The sequence below is a fragment of the Myotis davidii genome, unplaced genomic scaffold (genome assembly GCF_000327345.1).
Source record: "Myotis davidii unplaced genomic scaffold, ASM32734v1 scaffold96, whole genome shotgun sequence".
Taxonomy (NCBI): domain Eukaryota; kingdom Metazoa; phylum Chordata; class Mammalia; order Chiroptera; family Vespertilionidae; genus Myotis; species Myotis davidii.
Window position 1 is genome coordinate 3,021,673 of NW_006289416.1, and position 20,365 is coordinate 3,042,037.

General features: G+C 41.9%; 1 protein-coding gene across 4 annotated transcripts in view; it reads left to right on the forward strand.

Annotated features, from left to right (window-relative positions):
• Positions 1-19,732, forward strand: part of LPIN2 (lipin 2) — a 90,205-nt gene extending 70,473 nt beyond the window's left edge. For all 4 annotated transcript variants that reach the window (XM_015562700.1, XM_006761862.2, XM_015562701.1 and 1 more), the window contains 13 exons: positions 752-851; positions 4,597-4,784; positions 7,324-7,417; positions 8,603-8,672; positions 9,421-9,510; positions 10,778-10,860; positions 12,083-12,227; positions 13,076-13,224; positions 13,751-13,837; positions 14,734-14,886; positions 15,493-15,607; positions 16,281-16,384; positions 16,691-19,732. In XM_015562700.1, the coding sequence (XP_015418186.1) occupies positions 752-851; positions 4,597-4,784; positions 7,324-7,417; positions 8,603-8,672; positions 9,421-9,510; positions 10,778-10,860; positions 12,083-12,227; positions 13,076-13,224; positions 13,751-13,837; positions 14,734-14,886; positions 15,493-15,607; positions 16,281-16,384; positions 16,691-16,835 (1,523 nt within the window). In that variant the 3' untranslated portion in view covers positions 16,836-19,732. The remainder of the gene's footprint in view (positions 1-751; positions 852-4,596; positions 4,785-7,323; positions 7,418-8,602; positions 8,673-9,420; positions 9,511-10,777; positions 10,861-12,082; positions 12,228-13,075; positions 13,225-13,750; positions 13,838-14,733; positions 14,887-15,492; positions 15,608-16,280; positions 16,385-16,690) is intronic.
• The last annotated feature ends 633 nt before the right edge of the window (positions 19,733-20,365 follow it).

A 20,365-nucleotide genomic window follows, 5' to 3' on the forward strand; every position in this document is an offset into this window, starting at 1 on the left:
GGGGGTCCCCACGGGGGTGCTTGGCCAGCCTGGGTGAGGGGCTGAGGGCTGTTTTCAGGCTGGCGGGTGACTGAAGCTCCCAACCTGTCCTTTTTTCCTTTTTTTTTTTCATTCTGGGCCAGCTTTAGCTCTGAGGCTCGGCTCCAGCTATGAGACTTCCACTGCTAAAAGCAGGTTTCTGGCCTTTGTTTACCTTCTGTATTTGAAACAATGTTGCAGTCCTGCTGGCTGAAGCCCAGGGGTTTTGTTTAGCTTCTATATTTGTTACAATGTTGCTTAGAGTGCAGCTGAGAGGTCGGTAGGCGGGAAAGCTTGGCTTCCTCTGTCACTGAAGCAAGCAAGCTTCCCTGTTCGCGTCAGCTGCCTGGCTGCCGGCAGTCATCTTGGTTGGCAGTTAATTTGCATATCTCACTGATTAGCCAATGGGAAGGGTAGCGGCTGTACGGCTAATTACCATGTTTCTCTTTTATTAGATAGGATTTTTAGGGGCTAGGATTACTCATGTCAGCAAATGAAAGAATGAGTACATTAGCATATATTTATTGAGCAACTGTAAAACACTGAATTTCACTTCCATTGGCATGGATGGTTGAGAACCACAAATGAAAAGGTTATTTGACAGTTTAAAAAATAAAACCCAATTCAAATCATGATGATTGGTTTTATTGTTTGGAAACCTTTGCTTTCTTGCAGAGTTGTAAATGAAGAATAACTAACTTCTTTCTCTGATATGTTTTTCTTATAAAAACAGGTGTCCACAAGAGAAGCCAACACCAAGGACCTGACGATATTTACCTAGATGACTTAAAGGCTCTAGAACCTGAAGTTGCAGCTCTCTATTTCCCTAAAAGGTAGTGTGTTCCTTGTACATTGAAGGGTGAACAGCTCTGACATAGTATAGCTATTTCTAGAGTAAAACATTTAATCTGAGAAAAAGGAGCATGATGATGATATCCTTTAGCTAAGTTAGAGGATTGCTTCAGATTTAGAAGATTCTGAAATTGTGTGTGTGTTGATTTGACTGCAGTGATTTGAAACTAATAAGAGCTATTTATGTAGAAATGTTTAGTGTAACAAGAAGAGGTACACTAGTTAAACCTATATGTAGATATACAATGGGTCTGACTTCACATTAGCACTGTTGTAGTATTCATGCAACTCAGCATGCTTAAGAAAATTCTTTAGCATTTGTGTCATTTCTTATATGTTTTAAAGATAATATATCTTTATTGAAAGACTTTTTATAAAGAATGCCTTCACTCTCTCACTGAGTCTGAGCTCCTATGCTTTTTCTGAATTCGAGCCTGAGTCTGGTGAGGCTCCAACTGGCCTCTGCACCCCATATCCTCTAGAGCTCTCCCCTCCTGTCCCTCTTCCTCTCACTCCCTCATGATTTTCCCCTTAAATAACTCTAAAACCTCAGAAAGAATATACTTGTACTATTTCCGAAGTGCATTTTCATTCGTAGGTGAATTCCATTCCAATGTACTCTATGATTACAAAGAAAACACAAATTTTCTCATGGAAAGCATAGTTTGAATATTCTGAACTGTAGGCACACATACTTAGCACTTTTAAATAAATTATTGGAAAACATTTAAATTTTTATTTAGAATAGATGGGATCAATATAAGATTATTTAAATTTTTGGCAGATACTTTTGGAAGGTCCTTAAACTCCTTCCTACTAGATTCGCCATCACTGTCCTAGTTCATAGGTCAGTGCTCAACCACTGAGCCACGCTGGCTGGGCAGTAGTTGGGTTTTTAAGGTGAGAGAACTGAAATGCTCCATTTTTTTTCCAATAAGAAAATTAAAATGTAAGCTGTCTTAGAATTAGTACTTTCTTTAAGATTTCTCAGTCCTTAATCATTTATTTACATCAAGATTCCTAAGATAAATTTCTTAGTTTCCCTTTTAAAAAATGGGGAAAGTGCCCTGGCCAGTGTGGCTCAGTTGGTTGGGTGTCATCCCATGCACCAGAAAGTTGCCAGTTTGATTCCCAGTCAGGGCACATGCCTGGGTTGTGGGCCCAATCCCTGGATAGGGGGTGTGCAGGAGGCAGCCTATCCATGTTTTGCTCTCCCTCTAAAATCGATATTTCTCTCCCTCTCCCTTCCTCTCTCTCTAAAAAATCAATAAAAAAGATTTTTTTTAAATGGGGAAATAAGCAATAGAACCCTACTCTGCTTGATTATAATTTTACCATTATTCACTAGGTAAGTTTCTTACCTCATGAACGAATTATTTCTTGAGACATTTCATACATAATTAAAGATAGGGAGACTGTTGTAATGCTTATAAACATATATTTTGTTATGATTGTGTTTATTGTTATCTTGACTAAATATTCAGTATTCATAATTAAACTTTAAATCACATCACCCTTGTGGATTTGGTGACATGTTGAGTCAGGTGGCATCTTCCCTGTATTGGTTAAAAGTGACACTAGCTACTCTGATAAAACGCAAGACCTCAGTGGCTTCCCACGATAGAAGTGTGTTTCTTGCTCATGGGATAATATAGTTGACTCTTGAACCATATGGGGGCTAGGGGTACCAACATATAAAATTCACATATAATTTTTGACTCCCCCAAAACTTTACTACAGTCATCCCTCCACAGGGATTGGTTCCAAGACCTACCCTGGATACCCAAATCTGCAGATGCTCAAGTCCCTTATATAAAATGGTATAAAATAGTGCATACAGTCAGCCCTCCTTGTCCCCAGAAAATACTGATTTTAATCCATGGTTGGTTGAATACATGGATGTGAAACCCAGGGACATGGAAGACTGACAAAATATCTCTTGAAAAGATCCATATAAAGTGTATTGGTACTGTTCAAACCCATGTTGTTCAAGGGTCAGCTATATTCCAGTGCTGGTGTTTGGTGGGAAGTCTTGCACACAGGGATTCAGGAGCACAAACTCCTTCCATCTTCAGGTTCCATCAGCCCCTTAGGGACTCAGTAGGAAAAGGAGAGAGGATCACATGGGTAGTTTATAGGGGCCAGGGTTGGGAAGGGCACAGCCCACCCCTTCTGTCCACATCAACAACTCATCTGGTCACATGGCCACACCATAATGGGATGTTGCTGTGTGCCCAGGATAAAGAGGAAACAGGTGTTTGTGAATACATAGCAGCCTTCTGTTTGTGTTTTACCCATGGGGTCAGCCTTTCCCTTCAGCCCCAGCATAGCAGTAGGTTTTGCTGCCTTACATTGGCTTTGGCTTTTTCACCATTTCCAGCGAAGAGAGTATTCTAAGTTAATTGCAGTGTTGTAATATTGTGCATCGTTATTAAGACAGAACATATCCAAAAACCTAAATCTTTTGTTGGTTCAGACGCAAAACTACAGTTTTTGAAACTGCTTTCTAGCTATGGCATATCTGTATTCTGCTGCCATCTGCTGCTCAAATTTGAGATTCTTTTCTGAAGATCTTATAACTACACTGGACTGTATATATTGATCACATACATTAAATATATTGGCTTTCTGAATAAAATAATTTGAAAATTCTAGAACAATAAATGTAACATCCATTCAAAGGGTGTAGAGCAATTAAATGTTCATGATTAAGAAACTTAAGGTGTCGTTTCCTTCTTCTTTTTCTCTCAAATTTATGCTTGACTACAGTTTTCCTTTTCATCTCCTGAAATCTGGCTTCTGTGCCTATCATCTAGAAAAATGAAAATATTAAATAACCTTATATTTATTTCTGGCCCTCACACTAGTGTAAGGACAGTTTATTTTTAATTTATTTCTTAATGCATTTCTTTTCATGATGGGTCTAGCCTCCTGAGACTTTCTCTTGCTTAACTTCTTTGTTCTGTTTTGTGGAATAACAGATGAATTTAGACGAGACTTATTTTTAAAAATAATACAGTCTTGAATTACAATAATTTCCTCCAGGATGTATATACTATCACAGCTTTTTCTAGGAAATTAGGATCAAAAGGTTTCCAAACATGAGATTTTTCTTAATTGCCCTGTCATTTTCATCATGGAAATATACATAAATGCTTAAAACTTTTATACTCCTTTAATTAAAATAAAAAAGGTTGTGGGTGAAATGTTTGTGTTATTGTGAATAACTTAATAGTTATTCACAATAGATTTTTGTAACATTTACTGTATTTTCTTTTTTTATTTTTTTAATATATTTTATTGATTTTTTACAGAGAGGAAGGGAGAGAGACAGAGAGTTAGAAACATCGATGAGAGAGGAACATCCATCAGCTGCCTCCTGCACATCTCCCACTGGGGATGTGCCTGCAACCCAGGTACATGCCCCTGACCAGAATCGAACCCGGTACCCTTCAGTCCGCAACCCGATGCTCTATCCACTGAGCCAAACCAGTTTCGGCACATTTACTGTATTTTCAGTTAATTCCTCAGTAGTGCTAATAGATTATTTTTAATACTATGATGTAACTCTAAACACTGCTTAAGAAAAGCTTTGTCTGATTATAGCTCAATCTGTTGCTTTTTAAAGGGGATTTGTTAAAATTCCCTCAGAGAATCATGTAGTACGCTAGGAATACAAGAAGTTGTAATAAAGCAAATCTTTTTCTCCCTGTTCCCTGCCCACAGTGAATCAGACCCTGGCTCCAGGCAGTGGCCTGAGTCTGACACGCTCTCTGGTTCCCAGTCCCCACAGTCTGTGGGAAGCGCGGCTGCCGATAGTGGCACTGAGTGCCTCTCAGATTCTGCCATGGACTTGCCCGACGTCACCCTCTCCCTTTGTGGGGGCCTCAGTGAGAATGGAGAAATTTCTAAAGGTAAAGAATGGAGAAATTTCTAAAGGTACACTGGGCAGTCATGCCCTGTCTTCACTTGAGAGAGAAGCCTGGTCATCACTTGATTAAAAAACTACTATTAAGCTGTTTCAGAGTATTTAAAATTTTTAATCATCTTGTGCAGGTAACAGGTGTCTCCTTTTTTTTTTCTTTTTTTTTTTTAATATTTTATTCTTCCTTTTTTTTTTCTTAATGTATTTTTTATTGTTGATAATATTGCAGATATCTCCCATTCCCCCTCCCTCCCCTTTCTCCATTCTCCCAGCCCCTAACTACCCCCCAGGTCTTCACTATCCTATACAGGTGTCTCCTTTTACTGTAAGACCTTTAGCCCCTCACTTAAGGTACCTCATATGGGGTGACATCCTATATAATAAAAGGGTAATATGTAAATCAACTGAGCAGCGGAATAACCTGACCAGGGGGCAGACGCTCAATGCAGGAGCTGCCCCTTGGTGGTCAGTGTGCTCCCACAGGGGGAGCACGGCTCATGGCTGGTGAGTGCAGCAGCAGTGGTGGGAACCTCTCCCGCCTCCGCAACAGTGCTAAGGATGTCCGGGGAGAGCAGGCCTAAGCCATCAGTCAGACATCCCCTGTGGGGTCCCAAACTGCAAGAGGGCACAGGCCAGGCTGAGAGACCACCCGCCTTCCAGTGCACGAATCTCGTGCACCGGGCCTCTAGTTACATATAAATAGCTTGGATGAGGAAGTGAGCCTTAAAGGCTCTCACTTCACATTAAGAGGTTGAGAGATCATGGGCTGCCCTGTGCCACGACCTTCACGGCGGGGTTCAGGATCAGAAGAAGAGGCCGATGCGCAAATGAAAATGCTATACAAGAAGTACAAATTTAGAAGGCATTGGGTAGAGACCTTCTTTCTTGAAGAGGCACACGGACTTCTGGCCTGGTCCACTATTTATTTACTTGAATACACATTTGCCCTTTAGCAATGCATACAGGCAGATCAAAGGTAAAGTTTGGTAAACAGCATAAGGATGATCAGGTTAGGAAATTGCCTTGAGCCATTGAGCCCACAGCAGGGCAATATTATGCTGATTTTTCCATTGGCCTTCCAAGGGGTCTTTTTGCATTTATATGCTAACTACTGTTTGCTTTAACCTCCGGGCATTTCCCCCTTTTGGTTTATATAAGAACAAGAATGAGACAGTAGTGGTTATGCTAAAAGGCAAATGTGGGAAGATCCAATGAAAAGGATTGAGCTCTGTCAGGTCCTTTTGAAATTGTTGTCAGGCATTTGAGGAATTAGTCCATAAGTTTGCTTGGAGCTTCTGCTATTTGGGGCCAGAGCAGTCATCCGCCTGCAGCCACAGATACAGGTTGAGGCTCCAGGGTCAAGGTCCTCATCAGTTTGGTCAGTTCTCTGCAGATTCATGTTGAAGTTTGATGTTTCTTGCAGGAATCCACACAGGCTTGGAGAAGTTTTCTGGAAATACACAAGCAATTCTCGACCAAAGGTTAATTAATAAAGGGTCAGATCCTTTCCATAAACTAGACTCAGGATTTTTCCATCTAACCAAACCATTTTCCTTTGGTTTATTTTGACACCAGTGTAATTCCATAGGTGTCTTGTCATCAGCGTTACAAGTGAAAAAATTTAAAGTAATTAAGGCTTGGTGTAGTCTACCTACAGGAGATTTCGCCAGCATCACTATTCCCCCTTTTTGTTTTTCAAGTTGACCTGTTTTGCCGTTTCCCCTGTAGATGCGTTTCCCTTGTAGATGTGGTGGCCCATAGGACCTTTGAAAGGGTATCTACAGAGACATGCAATGCCCTAAGGCATCCAAAAGGAGTATAATGTGTTACATCCATTTGCCAGAAATGTTCCCTTATCAGTTCTCCAGGATTAATTCCTGTATTAGGCCTTGGAGGCAGATGTAACATATTAAGTGGGACATTCCTTGACAATTTGTTTTGCCTGCTGTAATAAAACAATTAACTGATTCGCATATGTATTTCCTTTTGTTAAAGGACCTGGCAGGGTGGTATGAGTCCTAATATGAGTAATATAAAAGGGATACTGTCTTTGCTGTACAATCTGCTATATATGAGAAGCCAATATTTTATGAGCAATTGGTTCTAACACGGTCCAAAGTAAAATTTGCATACATATGCAAATAAGCAGTAGCCAAAAAGAATGCTGTCTGAAAGTAAATTTAAGCTTAAAAAGAAATTTTAAAATCTCTTCCGCTACTATTTACAAAGTAAACTAAAAATTATTATTCAAGTACTAAATCTGTAATCTTATTTTCCTAAAAGTCTCTGGCATATCTCTTTCTCCTGTTGTTTTGCTTGTTTGTTTTTAGCTGGGGGAGGCTTGGTGGAGGAGGGAGAGGATAGAAATGTTCTTTCTTGTTCTGGGGAAAAACTTTTGACATAAAAAAGTCCTTTTTAAAAAGGACATTCTTTATGCTATAATCTTTTCAGTGCATAGAGTGATATGATAATGTCATTTGGGAATTTATATAATCTCTAACCAAGTTAATTATTATTTTACATTGCAGAAAAATTCATGGAGCATATCATCACTTATCATGAATTTGCAGAAAACCCTGGACTCATAGACAATCCTAACCTTGTAATACGGATATATAACCGGTAAATAGTCTTGCTTTTGTAATTGTTAAATACTTTCGCAAGGTTGTTTTCCAAGTGCTCTTTTTAACTATTACCATCTTTCTTGGTATAAAATATGTCATTTTATATCAATGAGCTAATGGGCAATGAAGCTTCAGCTCCTTTTCTGGTGATTAATCCTCACCTGAGCATATTTTTCCCCCACAATTATTAGAGAAAGTGAAAGGGAGGGAGGGAGGGAAGGAGGGGGGGGGAGAGAGAGAGACACATCTACTGGTTGCCTCCTGTATAAGCCCTGACAAGAGAGAGAGAGAGAGAGAGAGAGAGAGAAGAGAGAAAGAGAAACATCAGTGTGAGAGAGACATGTCGATTGGTTGCCACCCTTATGTGCACTGACAGGGGCCAGGAATTGAACCTGCAAAGCAGGTAAGTGCCCTTGACTGGGAATCAAACCCAAGACACTTTGGTGCACATGCTGATGCTCTAACCACTGAGAAATACCGGCCAGGACTTCAGCTTCATGTTTAAGTGGAGTATTAAAATGTTATTTTTGGTAGATATCACTGCTTCTCTGTTCAGAGACATTTCACCTGACAAAAAACTTAGCTGACAATATTTTTACTGAGAAGAATAAGGAATTTTGTTACTTCTTGCTCCTCTTTTTTTTAAAAAAAATATTTTTATTGATTTCAGATAGGAAGAAAGAAGGAGAGATAGAAACATCAGTGATGAGAGAGAATAATTGATAGGCTGCCTCCTGCATGCCCCCTACTGGGGATCCAGCCCACAACCTGGGCATATGGCCTGACCGGGAATCGAGGAACAGTGATCTCCTGCTTCATAGGTCAACTCTCAACACTGAGCCATCCTATCTGGGTTTGCCTCTTTTCTTTCTTTTTTTTTTTTTAAATATATTTTTATTGATTTCAGAGAGAAAGGGAGAGGGAGAGAGAGATGGAAACATCAATGATGAGAGAGAATCATTGACTAGCTGCCTCCTGCATTCCCCCTACTAGGGACCAAGCCCACAACCCAGGCATGTGCCCTTGACCGGAATCGAACCCGGGACCTTTCAGTCCACAGGCCGACGCTCTATCCACTGAGCCAAACTGGCTAGGGCTGCCTCTTTTTTTTATCTCTCTTTACCCCTTTCTCTCTCACTCCTCATTCTGTGTAATGGTTTTACATAATTTTTATTTCTTACAGTTACTATAACTGGGCTTTGGCCGCTCCAATGATCCTTAGCTTGCAAGTATTCCAGAAGAGTTTGCCTAAGGTGAGTTGGTCTGCTGTTTGTTGTCTTTTCAAAAGTATCTACAGCATATAGTACTTAGAAAATTCCATATGTACATATTTCTAAACTGGGTACTTTTCTAAGTTTTATTTAATATTATAAAAGATCCAAAGAATTCTGTGTGCCTACTCAAATGATCTCATGTCCAAAATCTAGGAAGTTACCTAGGCTGCCACTTCATTGTCATTTTTTACTAGGTATTTATACCATTTCCTGATTGTGTTTAAAAGTTCAGAGATTTTTCTAATTGTTAAATATAGAGTGAATGAAAAAAAAGGTCTTTTCATTAATATTGAAAGAAGCAGCAAGAAGAGGGTGATGTAGCCACCAAAAGCATGACATCAGTGCCATTGGGTCAAATTGTGGTTAATAAATTTTTGAGGGTTGCTTTGAATCTGTCCTGCAAGAAGACATCATCGGCCTAATTGGTCCTCATAGCTTAGTAGAGCGACATTTTCCAAGGGTAGAGACGTGAGTGCAGCGCACCTGCCAGCCCCTGAGGGGGCTGTTCCTATGTGGCCTGAAACCACTTGGTCTCATACCACATTACTGCCTTGAGACAGGACCCTGTCCATCCTTCTGGTGTTAAAAACTCTAGAGGAGTTTCAGAGATGTGGAGATAATTGCTCAGACTTCATGATAAGGCACTTCTTGCAGGCTAGTAGTAGAAAGTAGTTGGGTGCTTTGTGACTAACAGATTTCTAGACTAACCCAAGTTGATTGTTTCCAGGCCACAGTCGAGTCCTGGGTCAAAGATAAGATGCCAAAGAAATCTGGTCGCTGGTGGTTTTGGCGTAAGAGAGAAAGCATGACCAAACAGGTAACCAGCCTGGAAGTATCCTTTCCATAAGCTGAAAAGAAGTGAATCTTTGATTTTTTTCCAAAACACTGTCAAGCACAATAAAGCCCATTTAGGGTATATAAATTTACAGTAATAGTAACCATTTTTGAACAGTTGCTATGTGCAGGTCCTATGCTAGGTGCTTCACATATGTAACCCTGACCTTTACTATAGCCCAAGAGTATAGATGTTTGAGTTCGCATGTGTACAGGTAAGGAAAGTGGGCACAAAGAGATGAAATTCCTTGACTGGGAAGGGACAGAGCTAGGGTTTGACCTTGAGATCAGTTTTAATGCCTGTGCTCTTTCCACTTCGCTGCAGTACCTTCTAGTTAGAGCAAGAGCTTGTTGCCCTCCTACACAGGAAGTGGGGCATCAGTCACTTCTGTTCTGCAATCCCAGTGTCTCTTCTGTGGACCACTTGTACTATATTTTGTGACTTGAAATGATGCTCTTTTAAAATTTTTCTTCTGGCTTTATAGTGACAGCTTTTGTGGAGCAGCATGTGACTTCTAAAGGGTGTCCCAAAATTCACGCAAGAAGTAATTTTGATAGAAAACACAGGTTTAAAATTAAAAATTGTAAATTTTTTATTGATTCATAAAATATACAGTATAGGGTTATGTATGGAATAGCATATCAGGTAAATGGTCTCCATGGCTTTGCTGGCACATATGCACCCTTGTTATTGCCTGAGCAGCCGTATTTTTGAAGAAAAATGGTCCGATGATGCCTCCAGCCCAAAATCCGCACCAAACTGACACGTTATAGATGCATTTGTTTCTCAACAATCACTCGTGGATTTTCTGAACCCCAAATGTGACAATTTTGTTGATTAACCAAACAATCAAGATGAAAATGAGCCTCATCGAAATTCAGCCACATTTATGCAAAAACGGTCATGGAAAATTTCAACAAAAGAATGCCAGCAAAGCCGTGGGGGCCATTTACCCAATATGCTATTCCATACATACCCCTATATTGTATACTTTATGAATCAATAAAAAATTTACAATTTTTAATTATAAACCTGTGTTTTTTATCAGAATTACTTCTTGCATGATTTTTGGGACATCCTTTATCTCAGGTTTCTGTCCTTTGGCTCAAACTAGACAAACTGTTTTCTTGAGCATTTTTAAGTTGTAGATTCATAAAGTAGTTTTGCTTATTCTTGGCAAGGACTGCTGATGAATTTTTGTCGGTAGAGAGAAAAGCTGCACTTGACCATTATTATCTTGCTTTTTTAGCTGCCAGAGGCCAAGGAAGGAAAATCCGAGATGCCACCCACCAGTGACCTGCCATCAAGCACAAAGGAGCTGGCCAGTAGCAGGTGGGAACACTCTGTCTTTCCTCCAGGCTCACAGCACTTGGGCCACCCCTGCTTTGGTTATTCCATTCAGGTTGATTTGGGTGATTTTGTTTCATTTGTAGTTAGAAACATCTTTCTCCTATGGACTTAGGTGAATAAGTGGCTTGTTCGTGCCACTCAGCTAGCAGATGATAACTTCTGCTTTTCTAAAAATAATACTCACTTAAGCCCTGGCTAGGTAGGCCAGTTAGTTGGAGTGTTGTTCTGTACACCAGAAGGTGGCAGGTTCAAATCCCAGTCGGGTTGTGGTGCGTACAGAAGGCAGCCAATTGATGTTTCTTTCTCACATCAATGTTTCTCTCCCTCTCTCCCTCCCTATTTCCCTCCCTCTCCTCCTTTTCTCTCTCTAAAATCAGTGAACATATCCTTGAGCAAGAATTTAAACTACATATACATTATTCAGTTAGGAAAGTAAGCAGCTCATCACTGCTTCCCAAATACCTTGCCCCTCCATCTGGGAGCCATGGAATCGATGCCTCTGAAATAAATATAGGCCTTTGGGAAGGGGGAATATTGAGGAGTCCTAGGATGGGCTGTCCCTGGTGCCCCTGCTCCCTGGTTTCCTTTCGAGCACAAAAGGGAGATATAAAAGAGAATCTCAGAGATTGTGGCTCTCTTTCATTACTTGGAAGAAGTAGCACCCCTTTGGACATTCACATTGGCTTGCCTTTGGAGGAAGTGCCACCATATACCCCATTCTTCTTTCTGCCCTCGATGTACTTTCCCCAGTCAGCTTCTTTTCTTCTTCTATTCCCTAACTCTTTAGTTCAGTAGTCTGTGTGACAGTATACTCTTACTCTTTACCCCCTTCTGTTAAACAGTATGTAAGAAATCTTGTTAGTTTTTTAAGTCAACATAAGCAAGTATATTTCCTTTTATTTGTACCTTTTGAAATATACATATCTACTTTTATAAGTAGCATTCACTGGTCACAGCAGAAAATACCGAGTTATAGCTAGAAAGTGACCTCTGGCCAATCATGACGGGGAGGAGGAAGGTGGCTTTATCATTTCATGAAACGAATATGCAGGCATGGAAGCAGGATGTGGGAGAGCGGCAGAGGGAAAAACTGTTTCCATTTCTAGAATAGATTTCGGATCTCTTTCTTTTTTTATCCTAAATGAAAAGTTCTTACCAATAAAACAGCTGCTGTCTCCTCATTAACTGGGTTGATGTTGAATAGGTCAGCAGAGGATGGCTCATCCAGTGACGAGGGGTCACAGGAGCTTCAAGAATCAGTCAAAATGGACCCCATCCCCACGGAGCCCCCAAGCCACAGCAGCACAACCTCGTATAAGAAGTCTCTCCGCCTCTCCTCGGACCAGATCGTGAGTAGTGTGTGATCCATGTGGATTTGGTTGGATTATCTTAGTAACTGTTCAAGTTGACCTCCTTCCTCTTCTGTCCATTTGATCAAAAGCCTCACACACACGACACTGTGTTTGTATAGATGTTTACGTATAAATGCTCACATAAATGTCCACCTCCAGGGACCACCGGGATCACCTGGGGAAACAGATGTAGCTTCCTCCACCACCCCTGACCCTGCTACCTCAGTTTCTGGGAGTGAGCTGAGAAATCTGTATTTTTAACTTGTTTCCTCATGAATCTTAAACAGCTCTCTCATCACTGGGTCACCCACTATCTCAAGAGCCACAACAATAGAGAATTATGTTTTCTTATTTAGACACAATTTCCCCTTTCCTATTTGTTTTTACTCCCTGCTTTCACCTGTTTTCAGTGTGAAATGTTTTTGCTGTGCCGCCAGTCTTAGGTATGGAGAAGGAGCTGAGAGGTTTTTTTTGTTTGGGGGATTAGAAAAGTCTCTTGGAATCCCAAGCATTCTTCAGGCAGTGGCTCCCTAGGCCCAGCTCATTGAGTGAGCCATCCTGTTTTGTAAACATTTAGACTCTGTGCCAAACTGTTTTCATCTGATTTTTTAAAGTTTCCAGTTATCTTGTTAATGTATTCCTTCCCATTTTTATGTATTCATACACATATATTTATATTTATACATTTTGGAGATTAGGTTGCTTTTCACTTACCTTTATATCTTTAGGCAATCTCTCAGTGACTACAAATTATTGGAAAATGTGACTTTTTGATGTGTGTAATTCCATCAGTTTTTAAAATTCTGTCTCTGCGGTTTTCTTTATTCTTCTACTTTTTATAAAAGGCAAAATTGAAACTCCAAGATGGTCCAAATGATGTCGTGTTTAGTATTACAACCCAGTATCAAGGTACCTGCCGCTGTGCAGGGACCATTTACTTGTGGAACTGGAATGACAAGATTATCATTTCCGATATAGATGGAACGATAACCAAGTAAGCAGGGCTTCGTGGTGGATGGCAGGGGGAGGAGGCGCAGGTCAGGCAGTGTGCAGTGGGGAGGCAGGTTTCCTCAGCAAACATCCAGCTCGTGGTCATCATCAGGAGGGTTTTTTAAACTATATACACTGAGACTTCCCGAGTGCAGTCCACACATGGATGGAGGGGATGGGTGGAGCCATACAAATGTAATGTCGAAAATAACTTTTGGAAATATTTAGTTATTTTGTTTCTAAATTTTGGCATTAAAAAAAACTGAGAAGCTATTGAGATTAAGAAAGAGGAAAAGGTGTGTAGTTGTAAATTATCTCTGAAAATGAACACCTGGCTGTCATGTCTGATTCTATTTTCAGAAGCTCCTCAGTGGTGTATTTGCAGGAGACTGCCTCACTGTAAATTGCCCTGTCATTTGTCTTGCCCCACTACCCAGTGCTTTTCGGCAGCTGGTATATAACTAAAAAGGAAAACACTTGGCTTTTATATGCTTGATTCCCAATACCTTTTCCTACTTTTACCCTCTTAGGTCTGATGCTTTGGGACAGATTCTTCCACAGCTGGGTAAAGACTGGACTCATCAGGGTATTGCAAAGCTCTACCATGCCATCAACGAGTAGGTCTCCTGTCCCACCTGCTAATGTGCTCTAGAATTTTGCTTTAAAAACTTTTGAAAAATAGCGTACATGGAAATCACGTGTGTTCATGATCCAGCTATGACCACTCTTCTTTCCCACTCACACAAAGGAAAGTGGCAGCCAACATCTATCATCTCATTCTCACAACGCTATGAATTTTAGGCACTATCTATATTTATACTTAGAGCTATAATTGGGTTTTTAGCTTATAATGTAACGAGCCAATTTTCAGTTTTGCTTTATTAATTAGATACTTGGCTACTTTTAAATTGGGTATTTCTTTGAGGAGGTCGTGCATACATGCATGGGGGCATCATTTCACTCCTGGGGTCTTCTATGCCAGTGCACCAGAGAAGAAACAGTGCCATGGCCTTCATGGGACCCTAATACATATGAGTTAAATTGACTTGAAAAATTAGTGTCTTAAACATTAGTTGAGGATGCCCTAATATGAAAACTATGTCAGTCACCAAGGTATAATTTTGTTCCTTGGCTTATAGAATGGCTTGCCTTCTGCAAATTGTCTTTATAAATAAGATATTTTGTGTCTGTCCTGTATAGCAGATCATTTAAAGATAGTCTAAGATTTTTGTCTGTTCTGTAGTCCGCCTTTCATTGGACTATATGATGAATGTACATCCGTACTTATAAACTTAGCATAATCCCTAGTTGCATATACCTTCATTTTCCCCCATGGGGTTTTCTATGGAAAGGTGAAATCTTTATAATCCTGTATTTCTGTTAAATTCAATAATTTGATTTTCACAATAAATGGGAGGATCTCTATTTGGATCTTTTATAAGAAAAGTGCTTCTTTTTTTCTCCTGCCTTTACCCAAAGGACGATGGTCTAAATAAGACACATTCTCTTTCAGGAATGGCTACAAGTTTCTGTACTGCTCTGCTCGTGCCATCGGCATGGCCGACATGACCCGTGGCTACCTGCACTGGGTCAACGACAAGGGCACGATCTTGCCCCGGGGCCCTCTGATGCTGTCCCCCAGCAGCTTGTTCTCCGCCTTCCACAGGTAACTCCCAACAGGCAGCCCCTCTGAGTGTGTGGGAGGGGGTGCTGGGCCTGAATGGACTGTGAGGATGGGTGTCAGGCTCGTAGAAAGGGATTGTATCTGTTTCAGAGCTTGTCATACTTCTTTGACTTCCCCATAGCATTCTTCTTAAAAATATTTTTTATTGAGTTTAGAGAAAGAGGAAGGGAGATGGAGAGAGAGAGAAACATTGATTGGCTGCCTCCTGTATGTGACCCTACCTGGAATCAAACCCAAAACCTGGGTATGTGCCCTGACCTGGAATCAAACCAGTGACCTATTGGTGCACAGGACAGTGCTCAACCACTGAGCCACACCAGCCAGGTCTCCCTCATAGCATTCTAAGTCACAGCTCACCTGGTTTATATCAAGCATGGTCAAGGAAAGTTAAGTTCTAGGAGTGGCCATTTTCTCTTTCCCCAAACCCCATTAAATATTCGTAGTTATCAGATTGACTGGCAGAGAAGGAAAGAGACCAGTTACATTTTTACAATGGGTGGTCATGCACTCTAAAATTTTTCAGTACCATACACCAGGGAATACTACCATTTTGAATTTGGTGACTTTATTTGAATTTCCCCCCCCTAGGGAAGTGATAGAAAAGAAACCAGAGAAATTCAAAATTGAGTGTCTAAATGATATCAAGAATCTGTTTGCCCCATCTAAGCAGCCCTTTTATGCTGCCTTTGGAAACCGTCCAAATGTAAGTGTCTCTTTTGGGCTGCACATTCTGATGTGGTGGGTAATATTGAGGGGAGTGTATTTTTAGGGTTTTGGCTATGTCATAATTCTCAAATGAATTTTATAGGCAAAATGCATGTCTATCCTGACAAATAGGTTTTCACTTTATTCCAAATTCTTAGAGTAATTGGGGAGATCCTGGAAGTGGAGATCTGCCCCAGAATTATGGTATATGATGAAGGGCACTTTCTCTTTGTTCCTGTGGCTTCAATTCCTATTTCCTCAGGTGGGTAAGCCGGGTCCTTAGATCCACCCCAGAACCGTGCCATGAGTGCTCATCCTTAACTTTCCTGACCTGCCTCCACTTAGAGGGGCCTTCAGATCCCTCAGGCATGCAGAAGGGCTGCTTCCTGGCCTCTCCTGGGCAGTGGAGCTCCTCTTGCTTCAGGGTGCCACTGGCATCTCCTTGGCACCCACATTTCCTGAATCCCCCAGCACTCTCTGGGTTTGGCTCCACTTTTTGTTTGGATTTGTCTAAAGCTCAGTTTCAGTGGCAAAGCTACATGGTGCCCAGTTCTGCATGTTTTCCGTAGAGACAGTCTTTTGTTTGTGCAGTTCTGGCTCACAAGGAACTGGAGAAGCAATGCCTAATTTCTCCTCCCTATAATCCTCCTCCTTCATGTTTTCTTCTCCAGGACGTTTACGCTTACATACAAGTTGGAGTTCCAGACTGCAGAATATTCACTGTGAACCCCAAGGGTGAATTAATTCAAGAAAGGACCAAAGGAAACAAGTCATCGTAAGTGTGTTCCCATTTCTCAGCCTTGTGCTGTGCAGCCACGGTGACAGACAGATCCTAAGGATCGGGCCTTGCTCAAAGTGTCAGAATCACCACTGCCTTTGAAGGTTTTCCTCATTGCCTGGGTATTTTCCCCTCTATTTATGGGATTGTTGATTCTCTTTGTGCCCAGGGAAGGGATGGAGACCTGTCTCAGATCCTACCCATATGAGGAATCTGAATAACTAGCTTTACAACCTATAGTATTGTGCTCTTAAATCAACTTCACAGTAAGAGTCTGTGCTTTTCTTCTCCAACCCCTTCTAGGTATCACAGACTGAGTGAGCTCGTAGAGCATGTGTTCCCACTTCTCAACAAGGAACAGAATTCTGCCTTTCCATGCCCAGAGTTCAGCTCCTTCTGCTACTGGCGGGACCCAATCCCCAAAGTGGACCTGGACGACCTGGCCTGAGGCAGCCCCTCTAAGAGGTCCTCAGTCTCCCACCTTGCAACTAGGGAAGGTGACCAGCACTTCTGCTGGACAGAGGACACTGGGACCCCCTCCCAGCCACAGGTGTGGGGCAAGACCTATGTTGACAGCAGGGACAAGGTGAACTTGTGGAGCAGGAACTGCCCTCTCCTTCACCCTCCTGGGCTTGGCAGAGTTACAGCTCAGTGCCTCAGCAGAATTGAGGGCAGCTCAGACCTGAGGTCGAAGACCTAGGCTCCTGTCACTGGTTGGTTCTCATGCACACTCTGTGTCAGGTTGTGTGCTGGGTGCTCCTTTAATTGCATAATTTAAAACGAAGTAAAAAGAAGCTAAATTAGAGTGGACCAAAATATTGCACAAAGTAAAGTGTTATAATTTCCACTGGGCAGTTGAAAGTGTTTCTCTGTAAAACCAGGGCTTTATTAAGGGGTTCTGAGTCCACCGAGCTGCTTCAGGTCCCATGAATGATGTTGGCTCAAACCGCTTGCTCACGTTTCTTCTGTGGGTTCCTCCTTCCCTGCTACATTGAAACAAGACGGCTGCTGGGGTCACTCATCCCACCCCACAGATATGGGCTCCTGGGGAGGAAAAGCCACCTTCTCATCTGTGACTGCTCCATGATGTGAACCTAGCAAGAAATAATTTTGCAAGATATGTTTTATGTCTATAAGAATAGGAATAATAGTGAGTGTTGGTTAAGCAGCAAAGAGCAGCTGTTTTCAGGGAGGCCTTGGAAATGCAGATGTGCATTTACTATGGCTCCTGAGAAGGGTCCTTCTCTCCACCTGCCTGCTTCTCAGTTTCTCAGCCTGGTTGTACTGAGCTCGGGTCAGAGTACAAGCAGACAGCACTGGGGAGGCTTCTGTCCTGTAAGCTGAGGCCTGGAGAGATCAGGTTGGGTGTTGACAATCAACTCAGTACTAAAATCAATAGAACTGTTGGAGAGGAAGCTTTCAGGGGACCAAAAATGACCACACAGCCCTCTTGGTGAGAAAGCAGTGAGCCGAGTTCCAGAGCAGAGTGAGAACTGCAGGTCCAGGCACCACCCCGCTCAGGATGGTTTCCACTTCCACCTCTGCTTCCCGCTGTGCTTGTTTTGGGGGGCTCTCCTTATTTTTGTTTACTCCACCCAAAATAATGCTGATGTAAAGATGGAGAAATGGGGGTGGTTATTTTTCCAGATTGGAGAGTTGAAAGTCCCTGCTGTAGCTCAGCCATTTTTCCTAGTGCGTTTGGATGCAGAGACAATGGCGAAGGCCCTGGAATGCGGTTCTCAGTGGCAGAACCTGGAGGCACACGTTCCCAGAGGGGAAACAGCACACACTTCCTCCAGTGCAAACTTTCCCGCCTTCAATTGGTCAGGGTCTAATTGTTTAATGAGTTTCTTTATGTACAGTAGGTAGGGAAACTAGGTTATGTTTTTATGAAGTTCTTCCCAGTTAGTGAATTAAATTCCTGGTAGAGTGGCCATCACTTGATCTCATAGATGCCGTCAGTGTGTCCTCGACTGTATTTGCTTTAGAAGAATTTTATGTGCTTGACCTGAGCCTCCGCACATGTGCAGTATGAAGTATCTTAATATATATCTTTTGTAGAGAGCTTTTACTAGACAGTTTCTTTCTCTCTGGACACATGGGCCTATCTAGAAGGTTCACTGTAGGAACCCAGGTCTCCCGGTTCTGTGTTGAGGGCGGCTGATCCCTTTGTCCGAGTGTCCGTAAGCACTAGACTGTCATTTCCTTGCTGTAGACTGATCCAGTGGGTACATACACTAATTAACATATCTTTTTCCTTATTTAAAGGAGTCCCTCTTGCTGAAAAGTAGATGATTGCTATTACTGTAGTGTGGTAAAAGTATTGTTTGTGCTGAAAACCCATTGCCATTTGGTACAAATGACGTGTATTCTTTCTGTGAAAGAGAGATGCCCTCGATGTGTTTGTACACAGACCCTTAGGAAAGTGAGCGAATGAAGAAGCATTAGCTTGTGCTGCTTTCGGTGATGGATGGCATCACGGGGAGACTGCAGGCAGATCGGGCTCTTTTAAGTCATTCTCTCAGTTGCTTCACTGGTGAAACAGCCCTGGCCCCTTCCCTCTTTCCAGCTCATCCTGACTTTAGTATCGGCGTTGACGTCTGTGTGGTGAAGCTCGTGCGGCTGTGGCGTCGGCATCTGCATCTTCCCAGGCCTCAGGAAGTGCACGTGTGGGCCCACAGCACGCCTGTGTAGCTCTGTGTCCCATGTATGCTGTGCTTACCACATCCGCATAGTTTTCAACTGGAAAAAGAAAAACTTACTACTGTGATGTCCTAAAATGAAAGCTGCTAAGTCACAGGGAGAACAGCTGGTAAATGACTGGAAGTACTTGTGCCCCAGAGACTGCGCACGACCATTCCACAGTGTGTGCTTCAGGGTGCAGGCACGACCCTTTAAAGACGGGCAAGAAGGCAACTCTTCCTCTTTTTGCAACTTGGTGAAAACAGACTTTTCCAGGGAATTTTAACTTTTCGAGATTATCATGCTTACTCTAGGAAGCCTTGCTTACCCGTTTTAGAGCATGCTGGGTATAATGTAACTAGTTAAAATTGAGTTTTTGTTTCAAGTAAGTGCTCTTTCCAGATGAAAACTATGTTTTTGGTTTGAAGGTAAGAAGGGAGGGGGAAACTCTGTTCTTTTAATTTAATAATTACTTTCTGATGAAGTATTTGATTTTTAGACAGCAGTGCCACTAAAAAGTTTAAGTTGTCAGAAATTGTAAGCATCAGTCCAGTACTCTTAGTTATGGCAAAGACCATTGTCTTAAGATAAATGGTTCCTATTTTGGTGCAGTGTTTGATGTTCAAAACAAAATGTTACAACAATAAACAAACGTAAACTGCGTCCAACTCTTTCCTTCAGAGGACATTTAAACCATCTTCTCTATACTCTTGCCAGATATTGTTAATTTCCATAAATTAGCATTTTGATCTTTGCTGACACTTAAATTTGTGTACAGAAAGGACTTCTTTTTGGTGCTTGTTTTTATAAAACCTGACTCCAAAAGTGAGGCTACACCCTCAAGAACTAATCTCTTGCTTTGTAGGTCCTGCCAGGGAATGATTCACTCATCCATATGCGATTTCTGGTGTGTGCTCACTGGAATCCCTGAAACTGTGTTTCCATTCCACCCTCAGCCCTTTCAGGGTTCCCCTGAGAGTCCTGCTCACAGTATCCCACCTTTCATTAAACCTTCCCTGGGGTGAACACCAATTAGCAATCCTGATGTTTTCATTGGCTTAGGAGAGTCGGAGTGAACTTGGATCAAAAACCACATCACACGTGTTATTTAAATGAGCATCTTTTTATCCCTTCAGATTGCTGGGTCCTGCCAGATGCAGCATGTGCTGGACATGTTGAATCCCAAAAAGTCCTTGAGAGTGTGCCTTCGAGTGTGGAAAGCGCTCATTTCGTGCTGCTTTGCCGCGCCATGATGGTTGGGTGAGAGGTCGGGGGGAGGGCAGGAGTGGGGGGACT